The sequence below is a fragment of the Coregonus lavaretus genome (assembly GCF_964263955.1).
Source record: "Coregonus lavaretus genome assembly, chromosome: 3".
Lineage (NCBI taxonomy): Eukaryota > Metazoa > Chordata > Actinopteri > Salmoniformes > Salmonidae > Coregonus > Coregonus lavaretus.
In genome coordinates, this window is record NC_139990.1 from 25788998 (window position 1) to 25815430 (window position 26433).

Sequence of the window (26433 nt, forward strand, 5' to 3'; positions counted from 1 at the left end):
TTTGATCATAAGTTTATTCGTATCACAAGCTTTCAGCATGATTTACAGGCGTCATGAGACCCGGAGAGCAGTGTCCTCGAATTGTAATGGCTGCTCTGACTTTTACTTCGTCCAGCATATACTTATAAACAATGCAAAAAGATGGGTTGCTCCCTCTGCGGTCCAATCACCAGTCTCCCCTGGGGCGTCACCCCACAAACGGCTACTTTTGAACTAACATAAACAGTTTTTCAGTTCCACATGAAAAAACATTAACAAAGACATAATCCTAATACACTACAGTACTTTTTGGAGAAATGTCCTCTGGTCTGATGAAACAAAAATAGAACTGTTTGCCCATAATGACCATCGTTATGTTTGGAGGAAAAGGGGAAAGCTTGCAAGCCGAAGAACACTATCTCAACCATGAAGAACGGGGGTGGCAGCATCATGCTGTGGGGGTGCTTTGCTGCAGGAGGGACTGGTGCACTTCACAAAATAGATGGCATCACGAGGAAGGAAAATTATGTGGATATTTTGAAGCAACATCTCAAGACATCAGTCAGGAAGTTAAAGCTTGGTCGCAAATGGGTCTTCCCCAAATGGACAATGACCCCAAGCATACTTCCAAAGTTGTGGCAAAATGGCTTAAGGACAACAGTCAAGGTATTGGAGTGGCCATCACAAAGCCCTGACCTCAATCCTATAGAAAATGTGTGGGCAGAACTGAAAAAGCGTGTGTGAGCAAGGAGGCCTACAAACCTGACTCAGTTACACCAGCTCTGTCAGGAGGAATGGGCCAAAATTCACCCAACTTATTGTGGGAAGCTTGTGGAAGGCTACCTGAAATGTTTGACCCAAGTTTAACAATTCAAAGGCAATGCTACCAAATACTAATTGAGTGTATGTAAACTTCTGACCCACTGGGAATGTGATGAAAGAAATAAAAGCTGAAATAAATCATTCTCTACTATTATTCTGACATTTCACATTCTTAAAATAAAGTGGTGATCCTAACTGACCTAAGACAGGGAATTCTTACTAGGATTAAATGTCAGTAATTGTGAAAAACTGAGTTTAAATGTATTTGGCTAAGGTGTATGTAAACTTCCGACTTCAACTGTACTTGAGGTTTTTCTTTGGTTTTAACCTAGCTGACTAAACTCAACTCCACGACTTACAATGGAGTTGAGTGGCGACGAGTGTGTACATTAAGCCTCAGTCGGTCGATACTTGTAAAAATGTCCATTCTTTAATGCCTACCCTGTACATGTTTGTCCTGTGTCACTGTGTTATTTTCTTTGATGCTGTAATCCATAGTTTTTTTAAATAAAAGTACCGTTTTATGTGACGTCTGTCAAACTGCACCCCATATCCACTGTTTTTCAATGGAGTAGGAAGTTACTTTAAGCACGTACTACCACTCCATACTTTTATCAATATCCATTATTGAATGCTTACTGTGTTTCTGTGCTTTTCATGATTGTTATAGAGTTGTCAGTTAGATTTTGAATCCATCGTTTTTTATTTTTAAAAAAATGCCTTATAGACTATGCATCCCCTGCCAAAACAAAAAGTTATACAGTTGAATGACCGGTTGCTCCTTCTCTGTTAAAACAATGGCTCCCTTGGCAGAGGTCGCGTAAAACACTCATTTTTTGCAGCACTAAATAAAAGAACGCTGATACACAGGACGAACATAGTCACAAGGTAGGCATGAAAGAATGGACATTTTTATAAGTATAGAGTGACAAGTGCAGTTAGCCCACTCTCATCGCTGCTCAACTCCATCGTAAATCGTCGAGTTGAGTTATTGGCTAGTTTTACCATATGGATGTACTCTCAATTGCAAGGAGCGCAACTGTATTCGCCTAATCCCTGATCCCAAATTAAATACACATTATTATTTTTTATGTTAATGCTATTAATATTTATCTTATGAGTCTCAGAAACACAAAATAACAAATTGGTTAAGGTAAATGCCCTATGCAGAAATCGCTCCGCCATTTCCTGGTTGCTAAAATTCTAATAGTTTCAGTTTATGTGATAAAACAAGCAAGTATAGTGTAGAAAATCATTTTACCATCTACTGTAAACCGTTGTGAAATATATTTTCCATAACAATTTTGTTTGTATTTTCAGCTGTTTGAAGCTGGTGTACAAAACCGAAAGTAAAAGACTCAAAAACGTAAGAACGAGAAGCATAGAAATAGAGCACATAGAACAGATCTAGCACTTCTTAAACTTGCTTTCAATGAAGAATGACAGATCCATAACGCACATTTATATGTGAATTAGTTCGGGTCGCCAAAAAAGTGACATATACAGCTTTAAAAAAGCTCACCGGCAAATGTAGACAATTTGGACAAAACACCTGACATGTGAAACTAGAGTAAAGTGAATAGCCAATGATCGACGATGTTACTGAGCGACAATCAGCCAACAACCAATGGTAGGCTTGAATGTTCCCGAGCTCTTCGGGGGGAGAAATTTCGGTATCAAGCGCGTAAGTTGACTATCATTGTTTTGTGCATAGCTAACCGTCTAACCACTGTCTTAAAACAGTAGCTATATTATATACATCTGCATTTCATACGTAAAGCTAGTAAAATTATTTGTTTACATGTTGTCTTTGTCATACCCCTACCATTTTACCCAGAGAGTTTGGCGCTTTCTTAACCAGCCAGCTAACGTTAGCTTGTTGCTAACTAACGTTAGCACGCTAGCTAGCTAGCCAACAAGGAAACAACAAACACAACAATGGTTTTTGGAGTGTTTTTGCAGTAAACAATCTAGTAAATGTGGTATTTTCCTGACAGAAGTTTCAATCAGCTCCATCTCGTTTAATCAAATAAATACTTAGTAATTAACTAGTTAGCAAGAGTTCCCTGATGTTAGCCTAGCTTGCTAGCTAAGGTTACTGTATGAACTGGTGGCCCGTGTCTGTTTTCGTTGTTGATAAGCCTACAAAGTACAAACAATGTTTGTTGTTATAATATTTGTTTTGATTCGTGCTTGTGAAAAAGGACAGGGGTGGAGTTTACAATGGATAATAGGTAGCAGTGGTGTTTGTGCCTGATCCTATGTCATTCTCGTATTGTTAAAATGGTTGACCATAAATATAACAACTTTGAAGGGCGTAGTGTATTGGATAGACTCACTAAACCAACACCACCTTATTTGAGCTATGAGCCACTGAACAGAGCAGACTATAGGCCTATGTTTCAGATGGCATAACAGTGGTATGTTACTTTTGAATTTTCCCAAGGCATCATTTTGATACTGTTATTTTTGCCTTCCCTCAGCAAAGAATAGTCCCTTTCTGATGGCGGTTGCCTCAGCAGCAGTGATGGACAGCATTGTAATCCTTGATGATGATGATGAGGAAGAGGAGAGGCCTCAGCCCTCTTCCTCCACGTCCTCTAAACTCTCAGCCAATCATCGTACTCCCCCTAAAATCCAACAGCCCGCTCCTACTCACATCACCCAATCTCCTTTCGCCACGGCGAAGAAAGAAAGCCATGTTCTTAAAGCAGAGAACCAGAAGCTCTTTACTGAGGTAAGAGGGTACATGGATGGATGGATGGATGGATGGTGGAGATGTTTGGTACAGTCACACTACAAATATGTCAGTGGAGCTGCAACACTGGCAAGCACAACTATGGCTGTGGCTATGAGTCTTTGCAGGCTATTAGTCCATCGCGATCATGTCAGATCACTGAAATCATAAGGAATTGGTGCGTGACCCTTTCGAATTGGGGCCTTCCCACATCACTCTTAATCAGTGTTTTTCAAATCCCATAGTTTTGCAGGCGTTTGCTCCATCCCAGCACTAACACACCTGATTATAACTAATCCACTAATCGTTAAGCCCTTGTATTGAGCTGGAACAAAAGTCTGCACCAACCCTGTGTCCCCCCCCTCCCAGTGCAAAGATTGAAGAACACTCTTCTAAACCCTTCTCCCTCGTTCACTCCCCTCCCTCGCTTTGTTCAGTTTGTAGAGTACTGCTCGGCCCACACGCAGGACTGCCCCGAGGTCATGACCTTCTTGCACGCCAAGCACTCCAAGGCCTCACCGGACTTCCTGGCCTCGGTGGAGTTCCGCAACACGCTGGGCCGCTGCCTGACACGCGCCCAGGCCCGCCGCACCAAGACCTTTGTCTACATCAACGAGCTGTGCACCGTCCTCAAACAGCACTCAGACAAGAGGAGGCAGACTGTCTTGAAGGTGAAGCCTACCGCCGGGGAGAAGAAGGCGATGGAAGAGGAGGCACCGAAGGAGGAGCTACCGTCTACCTCGGGGCAGCAGGAGGAGGAGGAGGAAGAGAAGGAGAAGAAGATGAAGAAGGCTTCCCGGAGACAGGTCAGCAGCACCAAGAATGGACAGTGTCCATGACTTCTCTATAGCTTTATCTCCCTTCCTCTTCTGCCCAAAGTGTGCACTTGGTCTCCCACAAGGGTTTAAAAGCATTGAATTTGGTGTAGATTACTGTAATATTTTGCATCAGATAGTTCATCATCATAAGGAGGAATGTGCCAGGCATATCTTCATCGCTCTCTCTCGCTCTTGCTCTCTTCTCTCTCTCCTCTCGCTCTCTCTCAGATTGCGTACCTGGAGAACCTGCTGAAGATGTACAATGATGAGATCCGGCGGCTGCAGGAGAAGGAGCTGAGTGTCAATGAGCTGGAGGAGGAGGACTCCAGCTACATCCAGGAGCACAAGCTCAAACGCAAGGTCAGCACACCAAGGCCTATTGGTTCCAATGGCTCAGTTGGTTGGGGTGTGACGCTTGTAACACCAGAGCTGTGGGTTTGATTCCTGCATGAGCCACATACTACATTTGTTAACTGTACATGACTTTGATAGATAGAAGTATCATGTTTTTTGAGCCACTGAAAACCTCTCCTTTCTCTCTCTTTCTCTCTCTCTCACAGATGATGAAGATCTATGATAAGCTCTGTGAGCTGAAGGGCTGCAGCAGTCTGACAGGCCGAGTGATCGAGCAGAGGATCCAATACAATGGGACACGCTACCCTGAGGTCAACAGAAAGGTAACTAACACATGACATAATCAACCAACTCATTGTTTATTGACAACCCAATGCTTTTTGACCACTGCTTATTTATGTTATATAGACTATGGATGAAAATGAAATTTAAAACTAACCCCAGTATGAGTGAAATCAAGGAATAAATAGGTAATAAATGCATGAAAACAATAACAAAACATTCAAATCTAAATCAAATGTTATTGTTCGCATACACATATTTAGCCGATGTTATTGCGGGTGTAGCGAAATGATTGTGTTCCTAGCAATTAATTTGGCTGTCCTTTTGTGTTTTGCTCATGATGATCCAGAACACTCTGACCCCTCCTCATCCTGCTCTTCCACTCCCACCCGCAGATTGAGCGTTTCATCAACAGTCCCGAGGCCCAGCTGAATCCACCCGACTACACAGACATCCTGCAGCATATCCGTCGGGCCAACGAGCGCCACGGCCTCAACCTCAGCAGGAAGCAGCTGACCCAGATTGCTCAGGATGCCTTCCGCGAGACTGGCAACCGCCTGCAGGAGAGACGCCACCTTGACATGGTCTACAACTTCGGCTCGCATCTCACAGACCTCTACAAACCAGGTAAGAGAACATAGAACACACACCTCTACATTCCTGGTTGGAGCTGTGTGTTTCCGTCTGTCTGACGTCTGTCTTTCTGTGTGTAAGAATAAAGAGAAATTACACACTAGGGCTTGGAATTGCCATGGACCTCACGACATGATACATTATTATCACCATACTGAGGTGCCGATACGATATGTATTGTGATTCTCACAATTCTATATGTATTGCGATTCAATACTGTGATTTTATTGCGATTCAATGTTCCAAACATATTGCTCACCATATGTCTGCTGCAGAGGGACAAGACCGAGCCATTAGAACAAGTTTTGATCAGTCATGGAAATAAAAGTGCTGAAAATAAATTTGCTCCCTATTTAAAAATAATATGGAGAACAAGCTATGAAGGAAACATACTGGAGTTTTGGTGCAGGTACAGCAAACTAGTGCAAAAATAATATTGCGATATTGTCAAAATGATACAAATATCGTCAAAAATAATATCCCGATATGTAACTACCCCCCCCCCCCCCCCCCCCCCCCCCAATCACTATTACACACTTCACCAAGCTGTGAAAACCTGGTAATTGACACAATTACACAGTGACACCAGTATGCTGCTTTGTGGATATCAGGTCGAACGTGTGGAAACTATTTAGGAAAATTGACTACGAAGTCACTAACTCTCACACTTCCTCTTTTTTCCCCATCTTTCATTTTCCCCGCTCTTACCAGCCACTGACCCTGCCCTGTTGGACCCCACGTTGGCCCGTAAGCTGCGCTCTAACCGGGAGGTGGCTCTCTCCAGCCTGGAGCAGGTCATCTCCAAATACGCCCTGAAGCAGGACGACACGGAGGAGGAGGAGAGGAGTAAACGGATAGAGAGAGAGAGGCAGAAGAAAGAGGTAGGTTTGAAGGAGACAATTTAATTTTTGAAATGACTGGAGATTGAACAATTTTGTGTAATTCTCACCTGTTATAATCAGCCAAAGCTTTTCCACATCTGCTTTGAAAATACATGGTATTTATTTACATAAAATTACTGTATCTGTCACCACTCACTGTCTGTCTTTTCTGTGTGTGTGTCAATGGAAGGGTCAGTCATCTGAGCTGGAGGCCACCACAGCCGATGACAATCCCCTGAAGAAGGGAGAGGATGGTGAGGAACAAGCTGAGGAAGAGGATGATGAAGATGACGAGTCGTCCGATCCAGACATCGAGGAGGAGATCCAGGCCAGCAAATCACAAGCAGGGCCAGGTGATGAGGATAATAATTAGCATTTACACAGCACCTTTCTCAAATTCAGTGTTTGAACCCGGTTTATCCTGGGTTTTGGCGACAACATGGAGAAATCAAATAAAAAATCTGGTTTCAACTGATTTGGGTTTTCTTTTTTTTCAGAGGATGATGATGATGATTATGATGAGGAGGAGGAGGACAACAATGAGGTAGAGGCAGCAAACGAGAGTGAGAACGAGGTGGATGGTGGGAGTGACGGAGACCAGGATGGAGGAGAGGAAGAAGAGAATGCTGAGGAGGACAAAGACTCTGTGATGAGAGGAACCAGCCCCGTCTCCCGGGGTGACACCCCACGGATCTCCTCCTTAGTCGACGAATCCCCCACAGACAGCCCCAGCCAATCAGAGGCGATGGAGGTAGACAAGGGGAACGAATCATCCAATACCAACCTGACAAAGGAAAACATTGTTTCCTCCAATCACGTTTCAGCAGTATCTGTAAGCACAAGTGTGGAAACTAAGGACTCCTCAGCCTCCCCCATGGCGGCAAATCAGGTCTCTTTGCCGCCGTCACCGGTGCTGATTTCGACCAATGAGGACTCCTGCACGGTCATCATTGAGACGAGGTCAGCGAATTGCAGCCCCCGGCCACCCAGTCCCAAAATCTCCAGAAGCAGGAAGAGAAAGAGGAAAGAAGAGGTGGACTCCAGGAAGACTCACAACGGAGGTCTAAGGCACCACAATGGGAGGTAAGGCTGTAGCACCCAAATGAATGATGTAAAAAAAATCCATGGAACATACCTATCCATCTTCAAATGTGGAGACTTGAATTAATGAATTAGCTCTCTCTCCATCTGCCGTGACCGTGACCTCCCTCTGGACATTGGTGTGGAAACCAGGAGCCCCCTGCAGGCGGACTCCACCAGGGCAGACACTCCCACCCAGGAGATGGTCACCAGTTCCCAGTCCACCCCGCCTCCCAAGAAAAACAAGGTGAGAGTAAATGATGATTGCTGATGTTTAAGTATCACGGCACTATACATTTTCCCCCACTTATGCTCAGCATATCATACCCTTGCACTGAAACATGTCTCACCCCTCTAAAACCCCCAAACATCTGTCACCTCTGTGTGTGTCGTGCTCTAGCTCCGCTGCCATGAAATATCACCAAAAATGTTTGTGGCGTAGTCACTTGTGTACAGTATGCAAACCTCTTACCAACTTCCATTTTGTGTCATTTTCAGGTCAACGTGGCCACCCAGTGTGACCCGGACGAAGTGATCGTCCTATCGGACTCGGAATGACCTCTGCCCCCACCCTACCGGGTGTCCAGGCTTCCCATTGCTAGCCTGGAACCAGGTCTGTTTATGCTGCACAAACTGATCTGGGACCAGGCCATCCCATCACTGCCTCTTGACTTCCAAACCAGTGCCTGCTAATGTGAACTCTTGAAAATGCACACATTTTCAGACGGGAGAGAGCAAACTTTTCATTACAGAGTGAAACTGGCGATGGATGTGGTAGTTTACCACCAATGTTTACATTTTGTATTTATATGCCAATTTTTGCCCAGCGTCTGGATTGTGTGAGGAGGGAGCAGCATCACGTCAGGTTATTTTTGTATTTTAGCTGTAAAAATGAGTTCAATTAGATATTATTTTACCCGTTTATATTTTTTTGTCAATTATTTTGGGTGGGTGAATGAATGCGTGTCTGTGTTAGTATTCTAGAATGCTGGCAATAGAAGATGAACCAGCTGAACACAGGAGTACTGTATCTTAAGATTTATACAGAGCCAATACAGGATCTACACATCAACTTTGTCAGGGCAATCATGGATCATTTGTTGTATGGTTGGTGTTGCTGTGTCCACATAGTGCAACCTAATGGCCTGAACACCGCTATTTCGCCCAAGTAATATGCAAGCATAACTAGGTGGCAGACTGGCCATCAATTTGTGTTCAAGATGCCAAACGAACACAATTGAGCAGATGCATTGATCTAAACGGCCAGGTACAGCTTTGCATTAACGTGAAATGTAGTGCAGTGTCCTACTTTATGCAGGCATAACTCCCTGAAGAAATGTTCACATTGACTTTGCAGAAATAGGTGTGTTCAGGCTGATGGGTATTGTTGTAGGGGAAGTCAATCTCAGCATGTAGTAAGCTGGTTGGTGTTTGGGTTGGTTTGCATCAAAGGAACGTTCATAACGCCTCTTGCTTGAGACCAAACAGTGGTAATGATTAATCAGACTCATTATTTTTCAAACCTCCCTAAGAAGCTTTGATTGGATTCCGATGTTTTGACCAATTCAATAAGATTACAGAGGAAGGCCTCTTAATTGTTATCTAATTTTCCTTTTAGTACACTGAGAAGCAAAGATCACATTTCCTTTAAATAAACGTTGATAATAAATTAGTGCTTTGTGGTAAATCTCGTCATTAAAGCAATTAGGTAAGTTGTCCTTTTAACATAATTTATTTAAGAACCACTTTTATCAATTGCCATTCCACCAGGGCCACGTTCAGTTGCCCAACGTTGTTGAACATGGCAGATAGATATGCCACGAATAGAGCCAACATTATTACTTATTCTACATGTCAGAGATGCATGTTTGTTCTACATACCATATTTCTATCTGAACGTTCCAAAACGTTGTCCAGCTGAACACTCCCCAAGTGTTTTGTGGGTAAAGGCATAGGAGAAGGTAAAGTAAAACATGAATTGTACATTTGGAAAACAAGAAGTGACAAATGCAAAAACAGGTTACAGAAATTAACGGAACACTTTATTTTATTGAACCTTTATTGAACTTCCAATTAAGAACAAATTCTTATTTACAATAACGTTCCTACCAAGAGGCAGAAGGCCTCCTGTGGGGATGGAGGATTAAAAATGTAGGACAAAACATATCACGACAAGAGACAACACTACATAAAGAGAGACCTAAGATGACAACACATGGCAGCAACACAACACAACACAACATGGTAGCAACACATGGTACAAACACAAGGACTTTAAGGTAGAGGCAACACATCACGCAAAGCAGCTACACGTGGCAGTAAGTGTCCATGACAGTCAATGTAGATTTGAGTCTTTTTTGCAGCTCGTTCCAGTCGCTAGCTGCATTGAACTGAGAAGAGGAGCAACCCAGGGATGTGTGTGCTTTGGGGACCTTTAACAGAATGTGACTGACAGAACGGGTGTTGTATGTGGAGGATGAGGGCTGCAGTAGGTATCTCAGAGGGGAGTGAGGCCTAAGAGGGTTTTATAAATAAGCATTAACCAGTGGGTCTTGCGTTGGGTATACAGAGACGGACAGTTTAGAGGCGTATAGAATGCAGTGATGTGTCCTATAAGAAGCATTGGTGGCAAATCGGATGGCCGAATGGTAAAGAACATCTATCTGCTCGAGAGCACCTTTACCTGCTGATCTATAAATTACGTCTCCGTAATCTAGCATGGGTAGGAGGGTCATCTGAATCAGGGTTAGTTTGGCAGTTGGGGTGAAAGAGGAGCGATTACGATAGAGGAAACCAAGTCTAGATTTAACCTTAGCCTTCAGCTTGGATATGTGCTGAGAGAAGGACAGTATCATCTAGCCATACTCCCAAGTACTTGTATGAGGTGACTACCTCAAGCTCTAAACTGAGGTAGTAATCACACTGGTGTGGGTGGGAGGGCATTCTTCTTACCGAACCACAACCTTTTGTTTTGGAGGTGTTCAGAACAAGGTTAAGGGCAGAGAAAGCTTGCTGGCCACTAAAAAAGCTTTGTTGACGAGCGTTCAACACAAAATCTAGGGAGGGGCCAGTTTAGTATAAGACACTATAAAGACAACTGAAGGGCTTTAAGAAAAGTTTTTTAACATAGATCACACATTGACACAAGCACAAGGCACAGCTTGCTAAATTGCACCAGGTATTGTTTTATTTTGCCCTTTGATACAGATTAGTAAAGATGATAACATTAATGTACTTAGCCTACAGTAACAATGTCTAAGAAAGACATGTTTTGGTACACCAGAAGTACAATCATTTCCAATGAAACGCCTGTTTGCCTTGCATCATTGCAGAGGCAGTGCGTTCTGTGTGGTGCATACGTTGGATTTATCGAACGTATGCAACAAATTGTATGCGTAGACGGCTTGACAGAAATGGTAGAAGGTGAATGTTGAACTTTTGTTGCACACATTTCCAGATGATGCTGTAGGTGTGATCAAAGCATTAGGCAACAACTCCGGTTCCACACGCATGTGCAACAACAATCATGTGTTCAATATCAAATAATATGTAACCCAAAATATGCACTATTCAGAAGTTACACATAACAGTATATTTCAGACCTAGTTTGCAGTAGCTACAAGCTTTCTACATTTTCCCTCACAATATTCCCTTTATGAAAAAATATATTTGTCCGGCCATAAAGATGACAACTGGATACTGGCTGTTAAGCCTCATACAATGGTACAAATTTTGAGATCAACTGATGAAAAGGTGCTACATGAAGTTGTGATCCTGTGATTATGTGACATAAATGCTATGAAATGCAGCCAGGCAAGTTATTGAACAGTCCTCTATTGAAACCATACTGTAAAAACTTGATACAGTCAATGGAATTCCCTTTCAATATCACACAAATAGCAGCCAACTTGAGTATTAAGAGGAGGGAGTCAATACGAAACTCACTATTGACCAAAAGCACTTTATCTCTATATACAGTGGGGTTTGAAATTGACACCCTTGATAAAGATGAGCAAAAATGACTGTATAAAATAATTCAAATACCGAGCTATATTATATGCTAATACAATTGCTCAGAGAAATAGATTTTGTTTAACGAGAAACTTTTTTTTCCCTCAAAGGTAGGGGTAAAAATGGACAACCTTGTGAGGATAATGGCATTGAGCCTTTTTCTAAAATGTTTTATGAGATTGGAGAACACATTGGAAGGGATCTTAGACCATTCCTCCATAAAGAATCTTTCCAGATCCTTGATATCCTTCGTATGTGCTTATGAACTGCCCTTTTCAATTCAAACCACAGGTTTTCAATGGGTTTCAAGTCTGGAGACAGATGGCCATTGCAAAAAGTAGATTTTGTGGTCAATTAACAATTTATTTGTGGATTTTGATGTGTGCTTGGGGTTATTGTCTCACTGGAAGATCCACTTGAGGCGAAGTTTCCTCCTCATGGCAGAGGCAACCAGGTTCTTGGCTAAAATGTCCTGGTACTGGGTCAAGTTCACGATGCCACGTTGACCTTAGTCAACCCCCAGTCTCCGGATTTGAAACCCATTGAAAACCTGTGGTTTGATTTGAAAAGGGCAGTTCATAAGCGCAGACAAAGGATATCAATGTTCTCCAATCTCATAAAACATTTTAGAAAAAGGCTCAGTGCAGTTATCCTCGCAAGGTATTGAAAACAGGGATGTCAATAATTTTACCCCTACCTTTCTTAGAAGAAAAATATTACTTGTTAAACAAAATCTTTCTCTGAGCAATTGTATTAGTATAAAATAATATTTGCCCTTTTTTTTTTTTGCATACAATATAGCTCAGTATTTAAATTTATTTTATACAGTCATTTTTTATCAAGGGTGTCAATATTTCCAGACCCTTCGCCCACTGTATGTTATATTAAGGCAGTCAAATTAAGTATATAAATTAGTGTTACATAGAGTTATCAAATAGGGAATATTGAACTATCTAAACATAAATATATTTCATTATATACACTATTAGTTTAAGCTCACTTCAAATGCAATTTCCTCAACTGCTGCAATCATGAGACACATTCTACCACATGATTTAACAGATAAGCACACAAACACTAAAAGCAACAGGTCTTTCTCTTAACTCTAGACGTTTTTCTCCTGAATAAAAATATCATAGCCACAACCTTCATAGAAGGTAAAACCTTGGTAAAAACATACATAATCATGGTGGATACTGCTTTGTTTAGCCACCCTACTGTTAATAGTACTCTGTCTCTCAAGGCATGCATTGGAATTTGGCAGTTTGATTAAAGAATGATCTGTAAGTAACCCAATTCTCAGACTAATGCTTTGTAGACTACAATCAATGTTAATGAGGATCACTTGTAAACACACTATACACTGTATAGCTTTGCACCTATCATAATGGTAGCAGATTAGTAACTGATATAATAGGATATATTTACAATAATACTGTACCATAGCACTGGAATTGGACAGTGAACACATCACCCGTGTGGAAGGACATCCTGTGAAACAAAATGGCAGTACTGCAGGGGTCTTCTTCACAGACACTTTTACTTGAAATGCACTCATTCTCTGGCAGAAAAAGGCTTATAATATTGTAGAACACATCACTTACAACAGCAACTTTCCTCTCTATTTCTAGTTTACATTTTGCCAAAGGTGTTGTTGGTGAGTCAGTCTCTTGATTTTTGGTTTTCTTACTAGACACATAGCATGTGCCACAAAACAGTCATACAGAATAAACTTGACATTTAAGAGTATACTGAACTGTAAAATGGTCCATAGCCATTTTCCAAAGGGGGGCACTTTCCAGAGGTCATTGGAATACCTCTCCAAAGCCCCTTGTCTTAAACACTCAAATGGTGTTCACCCGTTTGGTCAAGTGACACTATCATTATCACCAACCTCACACACTTCCTCCTCACACCCACCTTGGCTGACCCCCAGACCAAACACAGAACCTTGACCCTGCAACATGCTCTGAGAGGTTACCCCTAAGTGCGCTCCGGCACTGGCCATGGTCAGGCAAGAGACAGCATTGCTGCTGCTACCTGTACTGGAATGATGTGGGGACAAGACGGAGATCCCACTTCTGCCACCAACGGCACCTTGACCGGCCTCGCTGGTCGAGAGGTGGAGATGAGGGAGGTGCTGTGGGGAGATGCCATCAGTGCGGTCGGACCCTTCCCCATCGTCGCTCCTGCCAGCGGCCCCGCTACGTCTCTCGCAGTGGGCGCGGTGCCGCATGAAGCTGTCACGCCACATGAACTTCTTGCCGCAGCCGTGGCAGTCATAGGGCTTGTGCCCCGTGTGGGTCTTCATGTGCTCTGTCAGGTGGTGCTTCATCTTGAACTTCTTGGCGCAGACCGGGCAGTTGAAGGGCCGCAGGTCCAGGTGCATGTTGATGTGGCGGTCGCGCATGCTCTTGTGGGTGAAGGTCTTTCCACAGTGGCACATGAACACCTTCCCTGAACTCCCGCCACCACCCCCATCCAGTCCATCTATGCCACCGCCCAAACCCCCCTGTGCTGACAAATGGACCGCTCCATGCTCCAGGTTTGGCCCTTTAAATGGTGCCACAGCCATACCACCTCCTATTCCTATGGGTTGAGAGGAGTCTAAAGAGGATTGGCTGTACATGAGGATCTGGTTGCCTTGCATGTCTATGGGAAAGAGCTGAGCTCTAGCAGCAGCAGCAGACTGGACATGGCCTAGTAGGGCAGAGATGGCTCTGCCACCACTCTGACCAGCGCTGTCATGAAGGTGCTGTGGGGGAGTCTGGTCCATCAAACCACTGTCAAACTTGAGGTAGTCTTCAGAAGACTGGCAGTAATCCATCTATGAGAGAAAGTGATTCAGTTTGGTAACGATAAAAAAAAATACAGAAACTGACAGTTGTTCTCCTGATAAGTTAGAATGGTAAGTAGCCACATACACAGAGACACAGACAAACATTTCGCATCAAGGGTTTGACTAACCTGTGTCTCCATCTCATGGTCCGCTCTGCTACTCAGCTCTCCAGACAGAGTCCTGATGTTAGATATGTTGAATGTCCTCTCCCTCTCCAACTCCAAATCTCTCTCCTCTTCCTCATCTGGCCCTTCCTCCCCTGACACCACGATTAGGTCATCGTCCTGGGGTCTCTCCGTCTTCACCACCACCCACTGCTTCCGGGGCATGATGCTGGGCTGGCTGTAGGTGGGTCGCTTCTGGAGAGGGGAGGCGTCCCCGACTTGGTAGGACGACACCCCGAAGCTGTCGCTGACTCCAACCTCTTGGTCCGAGACAGAGGTTGTCCGTTTCCTCCTGCTGCTCCCTCGCTTCCTATGGTACAGGAGCTCTTCTTCCTCTTCTTCATCCTCCTCTTCGATCAGAAAGGCTTCCTCGGCCCCAGAAGGGGTGCAGTAGCTGGGAGTGGCGTTCACGCCTTCCTGCCCTGCAGCTCCAGCTGCTGCCGCTCCCCCTCCCAAGTTGGTGTCTCTGGGGCTGAAGTAGTTGGTGCTGCTGGGAGACTGGCTCTCACTCAGGGATGGACGGCTGGGAGGGTGAGCGGCTGGCTGGGTGTTGCTTCCCCCTGCTTGAGCACTACCAGCCCCTAGGGAGCATTCACTGCTACTGCATCCAGGGTTCCCCTGCGCTCCCCCAATGACCCCCTGAGCTGCGCTCCCACTCCCCACCACCCGTCCCTCTTTTAATAGCTCTGTGCACTTGTCCACGATGTGCCACATCTGCAGCACGCTGCCCACGGTGAGGTAGTTGACGATGTCTTCGCGGAGCATGCGCAGCTGGCCCGTGTAGGCGCAGCTCAGGACGCTCTCGAACGCCAGCGGGTCCATGACGGCAGGGATGGAGACGGTGGACATGTTCTTCAAGAGCACCTGGTGGGGTTGAAGAGACAGTTAATGATGGCTGGCGACGTCCCAATGCACAGAATCAAAGTTATCGATGTCAACTCTCACTTCAGTGCAGCAAGTTGCATAGTGCAATAGGCCTTGGACGAAAACCATCTACATGAGACACTATCAGAGTTAAACTAAGTCCAGTCTGGCTATGCAACGCGCCAGCAAGCAGAACAAGACACACACCTGGTCATGAAAGTAGGGTGAGGATGCAGCTAGCACGCAGCGGTGGGCGTTGAACACCTTCCCCTGGACCTGGATGGAGAGGTCACAGAGCTGGCCCTCCTCACGCTGCCGGTTCAGGCTGTCCAGTACAGACGCCTGGGAGCTGGGGAAGCACACCTGAACCACCGAGCCAGAGGGAGCACCTAAGCTGCTGCTGCTACAGCCCTGCCCCATTGACAGAGAATGCATCTAGGCTTTTGAAGAGATGGAAAGTTAAGTTTGTGACAGAATAAATCAGAGGACACATTATATGAAGTGGTGGATGAATGGTGTATATCCTTTCATTTACCTACAAGTAGGCAACAGTTTTCCTGAGATGAACCCTTTATTAGTGCCTATTAATACCTACCACAATAAATTGTACAACCACATTCCCGAAACAGTAATATGAAATTGCTCTAGGTGGCCACTCAACCAAAAGACTCCTTTAATGTAAGCTAAGCTTTACAAATCATAACCGATTCTTTATTATAATTGACTCAAATTTCTCTGAATGACAGACACCACCTTTTTGTTGGGGAAATGTTACAGCCTACAGATTGGTTCTATAAATCAAAGAAACTGTCAGTAACCAATTAATAAACGTAGTCTCTATTCTGTCACATGCATAGCAAAATAACAGATTGCAATGCAATTAGTTAGCTAGGTTAGCACAGGCTTGCATTCAATCAATTCTAACCAGCTAGCATTTGTAGCCAATCTAGCTAGCTAGTAGCTACAAGCTGGTAGCTACAAGCTGGTGTGTAAGCAGTCTGCGCCGGTGGACATGCGTTGAAAAGGCAGTGTTACAAAGCATAGGTAGTTTCAAGCTCTTAATCATGAGAGCATCATTTAGCTACAACTATAAACTGCCTTCAATGTCTATCTACTGGTAACTAGCTCACGTTAGCTTGCTAAAATGTATCTAGCTAGCAAACTAAACACAACTTACCGTTTTAGAATGTGCACCTTTGAAACAACTATGAAAAGCCAGACTCTCTATCCCGGAAAGCTACCCTCTCTCCGTTGTTTACATATACATTTCCGAAGGTATGATTTGTTTCCCATCATGTTTTGCATACAACCCGTCATGCGCCGCCTTTGACGAAATGCCAGACATACAGACCAGACGACTAAAAAAGCAGCAGGGTTGTCTCGACTACCGACTAGACACTGGAGGTGGCATAGCAACTAAGCTAATACGACCTCTTGTGGCGTTTAGTGAAAGTGGTAAAAAAAAAAAAAAAAGTTAGTTAATTTAACCTGATGTATACTGGACAAAAATATAAACGCAACATGCAACAATTTCTAAGATTTTACCGAGTTACAGTTGTTGGGTTTTATTTTTCTCATAATTGGATTTGTATGTGATGAATACCTTGGAAGGAATGCATTGATGATTAAGCATGAAGGGTTTGTACTGTACTGATATAAATTGTTTCACCTAACAAGCTGTGATTAATGTGAGGAGCTGTTTTAGGGAGTAGGGGGAGATAAGAACTTGTGTCTCAAAATACTAGACCTCACTGCCTCTTTGTGATCTGTGAACCGTCCTTGAACGTAGGTACATAGAGTACAGTGGAACGGTGTCTTTTCGGTGCTGACTCTGCAGGTTATTATCATAGCAACTATGCCTGGCAACAAAAGGAGTGCCAAGGAGTTGAGACCAACCCCCGCGCCAACGGATTGGCTGAAATGGAGTCTGGACCACACTCAGTCCTTTGCTCTGGTTGGCCAACAGAAGAGGTGGAGGCTTTCTGTCAGAGTATTTGAGAAAGAATCTGTAAACAATAATTCTAGTTCTCTGTCGGCCCTGCGTGGTTTGTCAGTGAGCCCGTATACGAACTTTCATACTTATCATACATACATTTTGCATATAATAAATTTAGCTTGGATTGAATATCTCTTGATTTTTCTTATTCCAATACCAGATTTGAATTACGCAATTTACAACAATTGGTGACCTCCGACTGTGATCTGGTAGCGGAACTTCACTTCGCTGGAATTCACCCAGCCTATTGGACATCACTGTCATCGAACCGTGTTTCACAAATTGCCCGGGCTTCTATAAAGGTAAGCAAAACACCTATTGTAATATAACTGAAGTTTTGCACATTGGCTTTATCCAAATTAATTTTGTGAAGCACCTGTTTGATGTAAGTGAACCCTATTCTACTATAAATAACAATTACAGTATACTACTTCGATTTCATAATGTACTATGCAAATGTTTGATAATTGTGATGGTTAAACCCATGGGAAATAGAGGAGGCTGTGTGCCCAAATAGAGGAGGCTGTGTGCCCAAATAGAGGAGGCTGTGTGCCCAAATAGAGGAGGCTGTGTGCCCAAATAGAGGAGGCTGTGTGCCCAAATAGAGGAGGCTGTGTGCCCAAATAGAGGAGGCTGTGTGCCCAAATAGAGGAGGCTGTGTGCCCAAATAGAGGAGGCTGTGTGCCCAAATAGAGGAGGCTGTGTGCCCAAATAGAGGAGGCTGTGTGCCCAAATAGAGGAGGCTGTGTGCCCAAATAGAGGAGGCTGTGTGCCCAAATAGAGGAGGCTGTGTGCCCAAACAGAGGAGGCTGTGTGCCCAAATAGATTGTGTGTCGATTGTAAGTGTGTCATTTATGACTGTGTGACATATTTGACTGTGTGATAGGATTATGACTGTGTATTGTGAGTGAGCGTGATAACTGTGTACTATTTTTGCTGTGTGATAACTGTATACTACGTTTAACTGTGTAATAACTGTGTACCATTTTGGCTGAGAATACAAACAATATTTTAAAACAGTAAATAATGAGAATTACAATTAGGAAATAAAGTTTAAATTGTGCAAACGTTAACAAAAGACACCCATAGGAGGTACTTTAAATAAATAGGCAGTGCGACGCTATGGCACATATCAGTTCAGACTAAATATGACTAGGTTCAAAGGAGACACTTAAAATTCTTTAAGACAGGGGTGACGTATGCATGAGAGTGTGAATGATAAACCTGTATACCTTGATAGAAAACTAATTGGGAATCAAAGAGGTCTGTGCCTGTCCAAACTGTATAAATTTGGGGATAACTGTTGGGTTTGTGGTTGCTTAAACCATATAACCCGTTAATAACAATTAGGAACATAAAGCTAAAGTGATGAATGACTAGTGTGACTGAACTGAAACGTGTGAGCTGATATGATTGAACTGTGGCGTTTGACCCTGCAAAATACTGGTTAAACAATTAGACTGAAATAATTTGGTTTATCGTTTCAATATAAACATGCACCAACTTTAACTAATTAGGTGGGAATGATTTGATTTAAATAAATAGATTAAAATACTTTAAATAACGGCAGAATATTTGGAACACTAAAACGAAAAACAGCTCTTCAAAAAGCCTGCTCTCCTCAAAAGCTGAAGAGAGAGTTGCGAGGGGAGGGGCTGGAGAGAGCGAAACTGTGGCTTTTGGAGCGAGGAAAGACTGGGAGTTGGCTGGGAACACCACGGGGTGATTATTTGAGAGGTGCATGTGGGTTTCTGACGAGGGATGAGATGGGTGAGAAAGTAGAGAATATTTACATTTGCATTTTTGGTGATTTGGCAGACGCTCTTGTCCAGAGCGACTTGCAGGAGCGATTGGGGTTGAGTGCCTTGCTCGAGGGCACATCGGCAGATTTTTCGCCTGGTCGGCTCGGGGATTGGAACCGGCGACCTCTCGGTTGTTGGCGCGGCGCTACTGATCACTAAACTGCCTGCCGCCCCATATGAGTTTAAGGTTGTGGCGTTGTTTGATCATGTGATAAGGTTTAATTTGTAATCGGACCATAACTAAAGTGGTTGTAGAAGTAATGTATAGGTAGGGGAGAGCCAATAGGGGGCTCCATTGAACTATTATGGTTTATTTGGCATTTCAATGGCATAAGGTGAAATCTGTATGCATGAGGGGAATTCGATTATGTATTATTATAGTATTATGGACACTCCGTAATAAATAAACTGAACCAAACAAGACGTTACTACAGCAATAGAGAATAGTTAATGTTGTTACGTTAGTTCTTAAACCCGATGATAGAGGAAAATGCAGAACGCTGTTAGAGTGTGTTTTATTTAGGCTACTAGGGTGTTTGAGACGGAAGGGCTGGCTAGACGGGGGTGATGACGTGGTTGGATGTGCGACGTGAAAGTATTTACTTTGAGAGAATCGTAGATGGTGTGGAGTGACTGGCGATGTCCCTGGTTCGAACACAGGTAGGGACAGTAGACAAAGCTTTCGCAGTGGGGCTATATACCTAGATTACTATGTGAAAGGTTGAATTAGATAGCTTAAATAGAAGTATTCTAGAAAAGTCTATGAAAATATGTTATAGGGTTACCATGCGCTCTCCCCGAAGGAGCAAGGGGAGGGTGAGAGACAGTATAGTTCAGATGATAAGAATGTCATTAAGCGTATGCTGACCAACGATAGCAAGTATTTGTTTTATTAATTAGGGCATAATCAGAGAGAACAGTTAAATACATTGAATAGCGAACTGAAATGGGTTAGCGGGGAAATACAAGATAGATGGACCATTTTGAAACGATAATTTATTTTGGTTAGGATGAAAGTATGCATTGGCTGTTGTGCTGGGGAATGGCGCCAGCCTGTAGTGGGTTATGGATTTGTTACATAAACTTATATTTTGGACTGGGGTGATAAAATAGGCTACAATTGTAGCATAATCAGAAAAAAGACACAATTTAATGTGAATTAGTTATTACAATTGTTGTTGATAGTTGTTACGGTTATTATCATTGATCCAGTAATGATATAAGGATAGTAGAGGAAGGCAGGGGATTTAATCTCATTTAGGGAAGTTATATTAGGAAGAAAATACCATTAGCTGAGGGAACATTTGATGTAACCGTGATTGTATTGGCTAAAAACTCAAATATGACATTTACAGGGGGGACAGGAACAATAGAAGGGGAGAAATATTTTCCTAGGGGGTTGAACAGATAATTGATAATGGATCATTTGAGATGAGATCACATGTAACAGAGTTAGGGTAATCAATTAAATAATCATTGTATACTCGAGGAATTTTGAGTGGTTTTATAGATTAGTAATGAGGAATTAGATTGATACAAACAATTATTGATGGGTTAAGACTGGGGATAACCAGGAGAAAGAGATTAGCTCATCTCGTTGGAATGTTGCCAAGGGCTAGGGGAGCAGTAGTGAAGTTAGGCCGTATTTAGGTCATAAAAGTGAACTACCAAATTAAGGCCTGGCTATTTGTGGTTGTTTTTCAAATTGGGTTTTCAAATAAAAAACAACACACCTAGTATGATGTTTATAAAGCCTTGTTGTTTCAATTTTGGGGGGTTTTCAGCAGGTCAAGGGTGATAGGTCTTAGAGGAGCACACAGTGAATTTTATGGAGTTTTTTTAGCTTTTGGCTGAGTTTGGGGTATATATGATTTCTTATGAGAATGAATGTCATGAGGATTTAATGAACACTTGGGATAGCTAACATTTATGAAATATTTAGAATAATGGTAATGTTTAGTATACTATGGGATTAAACAGTTCGTTAAATGATTTCAATGGCCTCTGAACTCTGTTTTAACATTCTGGTGTTATTTTAATCATCCACACTAGTAAATTCTAAAGGCATGAGAGGAGGACTTTAAGATAGTTTATTTTACTAAGTTGAGGGTAATTTATAGTACAGTGAAAATTGTGAAGAAGATTATAATTTGGTAATAATATATTTGATTTGAACCATAAAATAACAGAAGAGAGAGTGGAGGAATGGCAATTGGATAATGAATTACCAATATTAACTAAAGTGATTGTTTAGATAGGTGGTAATATTGACACATGGCCAAATCATGTGTCAAAAAGGGGGATGGTTGGATTAAATATTAAATATATACGAAGGAGAGGACAAAATACTTAAAAACAAAAAAAAAACATGTATGATAGTTTATTAACCACACCTGTATGTCAGAGGTTTTGTGCCCCACAGGTGAACTAAAGGAGAAGGTGACCCACTCTATCTAACCAGGAGACTGAAGCAGGCCTGGCGGGAAGGGCCCTACCAAGTACTGCCTTTGCCAGCAGAACAGCTGAGAGATCCATCTGGGTGCATGTCACACACTGTAAAAAGGCAAAACCAGCTACACCTGACGAACAAACACAGAGTTAGGAGAAAGATCCGATAACCACAAGGGTCCGGGGGTTGGCTCCTTAACGAAGATTCCCTTACCCTGTCTGATCATCCCTGTGTGAGTTCGATAGAAGGTAAAGCAATGGGTTGGCCTCTGGCATCTGACATGTTCTCAGGGCAAGGGTGGGGATTCACAGGTCTCCCGACGGTAGGTAGCTGTCTGATTGTGGGGGCCATATTCCTAACACACACGGACCCTCCTGTTTCAGCCAGAAGTAGTAGTTAACCTAACACAAATTGAAAAGGCATAGGAGACAGCTAGACGTAGGGAAAGGGGAAATTCTAGAGTAAACCTCTCTGAGGGAGGTAGTGAGACCGGGGCTGTGGTAAAGATAGTGCAAAACTATAGACCTGGAGGAAGTAGTACAGGTGGAAACGGGGTATAGAAATCTTAACCTGTGGTTGGAATGGATTCAGTATACGGCAAAAAACTATGTCTAAAGAGGACTGTTTTGCCTGTGGGACAGCCAAACCAGGGTTGACAACTACTCCGTTCCCCTTGACAGGCTTTGACTCTCTGTCAGGTTTATCCTCCATGCAAGCCCGATAACGGGGTCGTCCCGACCTGGGTTGCCTCAATTTGAAGTCACAGGGGATTCTAAATTGTTTTTCTAGTCTAATCTCTCCTCTTTGTTGCAGCAAGAGGATTATAGGAGCCAAAACCAGGCCCGTGCTGACATCTGATGGATGTGTGGTGATAACTGATTGTGAACTCACCTACATACGCAAACAATCAAACGTGTCAGAGACTGGTGAGTTGTCACATAGAAAGTAGGACCTCCTCCCGGGATCCTTTGATGAAAGGATATATATTGATGGGATCCACAATCAGATCGCAGCTGGGTTTGAATCAAGTATTTTCTGGTGGTCAACAATTAATAAAAATGTAGATTGGATAAATTATATTTAATATAACCAGCAAAATATTTATAAACCACACTCGTGATGCAATAAAGGGATTAGCTGAGCAGACAGCGGTAACTAGCTTAATGACATGGCAGAATAGAACAGCTTTAGATATGCTTTTGGCTGAGCGGGACGGGGTTTGTGTTCTGTTTGGATATATGTGCTGTACTTTCATCTCCAACAATATAGCACCGGACGGGCCCGTGACCAAAGCGCTTGAGTGACCATCACCACGCTGGCGAACGAACTGGTTGAGAACTCTGGTATTGATAGCTCCATAAACGGTTGGTTTGATAACATATTTGGTAAATGGAAAACTATTGTTGTGACTATTCTGGGTGAAGTTATAGCTTCTATGGGTATACTTGTTCTTTGTGGATGTTGTCTTATTTCCTGGCTGAGTGACTGGTTTGGTGAGTACTCTTCTATGGTGGTTACTGGATTTCTGACCCTAGTAATTGTGTTTTTGCTGTTAATGTGTTGTGCTGCTTGCATCGTCCCCTGTCTCAGGAGGTCAGTGGTAGGAGTGGTGCAGGCGTCAGGTATGATGCTGTTGTTACCGGCCCAGGATGATGCGGGTGACTCTGCTACTGACTCTGAGACCAAGCTGGATGATCCATGGTTTGCCTAGTAAAATACATACACGCATTTATTTTCAGTTCTTGCTCATTTATTACCTTATGTTTTTACTAACCACTGTGATTGTTTATTCTTCCTGATGTGAAGGTAAAGGATTCCTGGGTGGCTGGTAGCCAACTCAGTACATGTTAGGTGTAGTGGAGGAATAGAGGGTTACAATTATTCTTTTTTATTTTTTATTAACATTAAATGTTGTGATTTAAATACCATATTCTGTTATTCTTAAGGGTGATTATACTCTGTTTAGAGTGACACCATAAATGGTGTCAAAAGAGGGAATTCTAAAATTTCCCTTTAAAAATCTTTAATCACACCCTAGAGTTTTAATAATCTTGTGTTTTGTGTTCTATTAATCCTGTGTTTTATGCTTTATTAATCAAGTTAGCCATGTGAATGTTTGTCTTTCCTTATGTGATGGTTTGAACTTCTTTGATGACTGGTAACAGTTTGCAAGTTGGGTGTCGATGGAAGGACTGAAGGACTTTTATTATCAAATTGTCTATTAATAAAAGTGTTTATTTTTGTTTGTATTGTATTTTAATGAGTGACACCCTAGAGGGTGTCAAAAGAGGGAATTGTTGGGTTTTATTTTTCTCATAATTGGATTTGTATGTGATGAATACCTTGGAAGGAATGCATTGATGATTAAGCATGAAGGGTTTGTACTGTACTGATATAAATTGTTTCACCTAACAAGCTGTGATTAATGTGAGGAGCTGTTTTAGGGAGTAGGGGGAGATAAGAACTTGTGTCTCAAAATACTAGACCTCACTGCCTCTTTGTGATCTGTGAACCGTCCTTGAACGTAGGTACATAGAGTACAGTGGAACGGTGTCTTTTCGGTGCTGACTCTGCAGGTTATTATCATAGCAACTATGCCTGGCAACAAAAGGAGTGCCAAGGAGTTGAGACCAACCCCCGCGCCAACGGATTGGCTGAAATGGAGTCTGGACCACACTCAGTCCTTTGCTCTGGTTGGCCAACAGAAGAGGTGGAGGCTTTCTGTCAGAGTATTTGAGAAAGAATCTGTAAACAATAATTCTAGTTCTCTGTCGGCCCTGCGTGGTTTGTCAGTGAGCCCGTATACGAACTTTCATACTTATCATACATACATTTTGCATATAATAAATTTAGCTTGGATTGAATATCTCTTGATTTTTCTTATTCCAATACCAGATTTGAATTACGCAATTTACAACACAGTTCAAGGAAATCAGTCAAATAAATTCGTTAGGCCCTAAAACTATAGATTTCACATGCCTGGGAATACAGATATGCATCCGTTGGTCACAGATACCTTTAAAAAAAAAACAGGAGCTTGGATCATAAAATCCGTCAGTATCTGGTGTGACCATTTGCCTTATGCAGCATGACACATCTCCTATGCATAGACTTGATCAGGCTGTTGCTTGTGGCCTGTGGAACGTTATCCCACTCATCTTCAATGGTTGTGCGAAATTGCTGGATTTGGCGGGAACTGGAACACACTGTCGTACACGTCAATCCAGAGAATCCCAAACATGGTCTATGGGTGACATATCTGGTGAGCATGCAGGCCATGGAAGAACTGGGACATTTTTAGCGTTCAGGAATTGTGTACAGGGCAGTGGCGGCTCCTGAAAAAATTCTCAGGGGGGGCAATTTTTCTGATGATTTAGGTGACCTACACACATTTTTAAAAAGATATGTCCAGCAACAACATGAAGACAGGGGCAGCATATAAGTCAATACCAGAAGCATTTATTGACTGATCTCAAAAGTGTTGGCTTACAAAATCAAAATAAGTTATCACAGTAAAAATAATCAAGGGTGTTCTTTCACATTCCTCAACACTGCATAAACAATATGCATTTCCATAAACAAATGAAATATCAGCTGAAAATACAGCATCTTGGTATTTGTTCAGATTGCAGGATCAACAAGAGCTTTTACCACATTTTTTGCCTCATGGTTGAATTGGAAATATGTGCACCTGAGCATAATTCACAACAAGCAAGCAGGAGCTTTTGATAGAGGCTACTGAAAACATTGATGCAAGTTATTGGTAATAAGACATTTTTATAGACTTCCATATTCTGCCCTCTTGTATAGATTTGTGAAAATGAACAGTGATAGACATTTTGCCTGAAAACAGAATTTGAAAGTAATTTCTAGAAAAGGTAAACACAGCTATCTGTATGGCTTTGTAAAAATTAACAACCATATTCTGGCCAATTGTATAGATTTGTAAATATGAACAACCCTATTCTGGCCAATTGTATAGATTTGTAAAAATGAACATTGAGAAAGATCGAATGATATTGTTTAATCTTACCTTATGGCCTGCACACTGCTTGTGAAGCTGTCGAGGGCACGTTTGATAAAGACAGCATCGATGTCCTTCTTCTGTAGCTTCTGGTACAGAATGTCGACGTGGGGCATGATTTTGTGAAAAAGCCGCAGGAAAAAAATAACATCTTCATCATGTAGCCAGATGCCTCTCTCACGGTGGGCTGGTCAAATGAACCCAATGAACCCGTCCGAATGGCTTCAAAACATTCTATGAGGTCGTCTCGATTCTCGTAGACAGTTTTCACGACTCTGCTTAGTAGAAACCTGTTGAATTATTACATTTGGTCTGGGAGGTCCTAATTGTTTCGTTGCCAATTTATCTTGATTTGTTCGCCGACAAAAAGGAACTTCTTTCAAAGAGACAATCGAATTGCACTGAAGGCTATCCATTTTGACAGTAATAGTGAATTGATTGATGAGGCTACCCGCTCTTTTCTTAGTTACGTTCATGGTTATGTTACGTATGACGAAAGCGCGTAAGTGCAAGCCCTCAGAAACCCATAGAGATTGCATTGAAAGCTCTGATATTTGAAAAAAATTGATTTTACATTAGAGGCTATGAGAGACTTCTGGGCGATTTTCAACCTGACTGAAATCGCCCCAAAACGGGCGGGGACATTTGAAGCACGACTTTAGCCTGATTGGACATTTAGTGGCAGATCAGACGTCTAG

At 42.6% G+C, this 26433-nt stretch overlaps 2 protein-coding genes across 2 annotated transcripts; one reads left to right on the forward strand and one right to left on the reverse strand.

The window, feature by feature from the left end:
* Positions 1–2397: 2397 nt before the first annotated feature.
* On the forward strand, positions 2398–9259 carry LOC311112672 (uncharacterized protein; the record flags this gene model as incomplete). The annotated part of the gene is made up of 11 exons (XM_084155807.1): positions 2398–2485; positions 3285–3538; positions 3976–4344; positions 4585–4716; positions 4917–5033; positions 5388–5619; positions 6337–6506; positions 6697–6859; positions 7004–7589; positions 7740–7833; positions 8085–9259. The coding sequence occupies 11 exons, from the start codon at positions 2398–2400 to the stop codon at positions 8142–8144; spliced, it is 2265 nt and encodes a 754-aa protein (XP_084011933.1). The 3' UTR covers positions 8145–9259.
* A 4202-nt stretch (positions 9260–13461) lies between these two features.
* LOC311114183 (zinc finger and BTB domain-containing protein 22-like) lies at positions 13462–15899 on the reverse strand (the record flags this gene model as incomplete). Its single annotated transcript, XM_084157160.1, has 3 exons — positions 13462–14424; positions 14565–15464; positions 15672–15899. The coding sequence occupies 3 exons, from the start codon at positions 15897–15899 to the stop codon at positions 13465–13467; spliced, it is 2088 nt and encodes a 695-aa protein (XP_084013286.1). The 3' UTR covers positions 13462–13464.
* Between the last annotated feature and the right edge of the window lie 10534 nt (positions 15900–26433).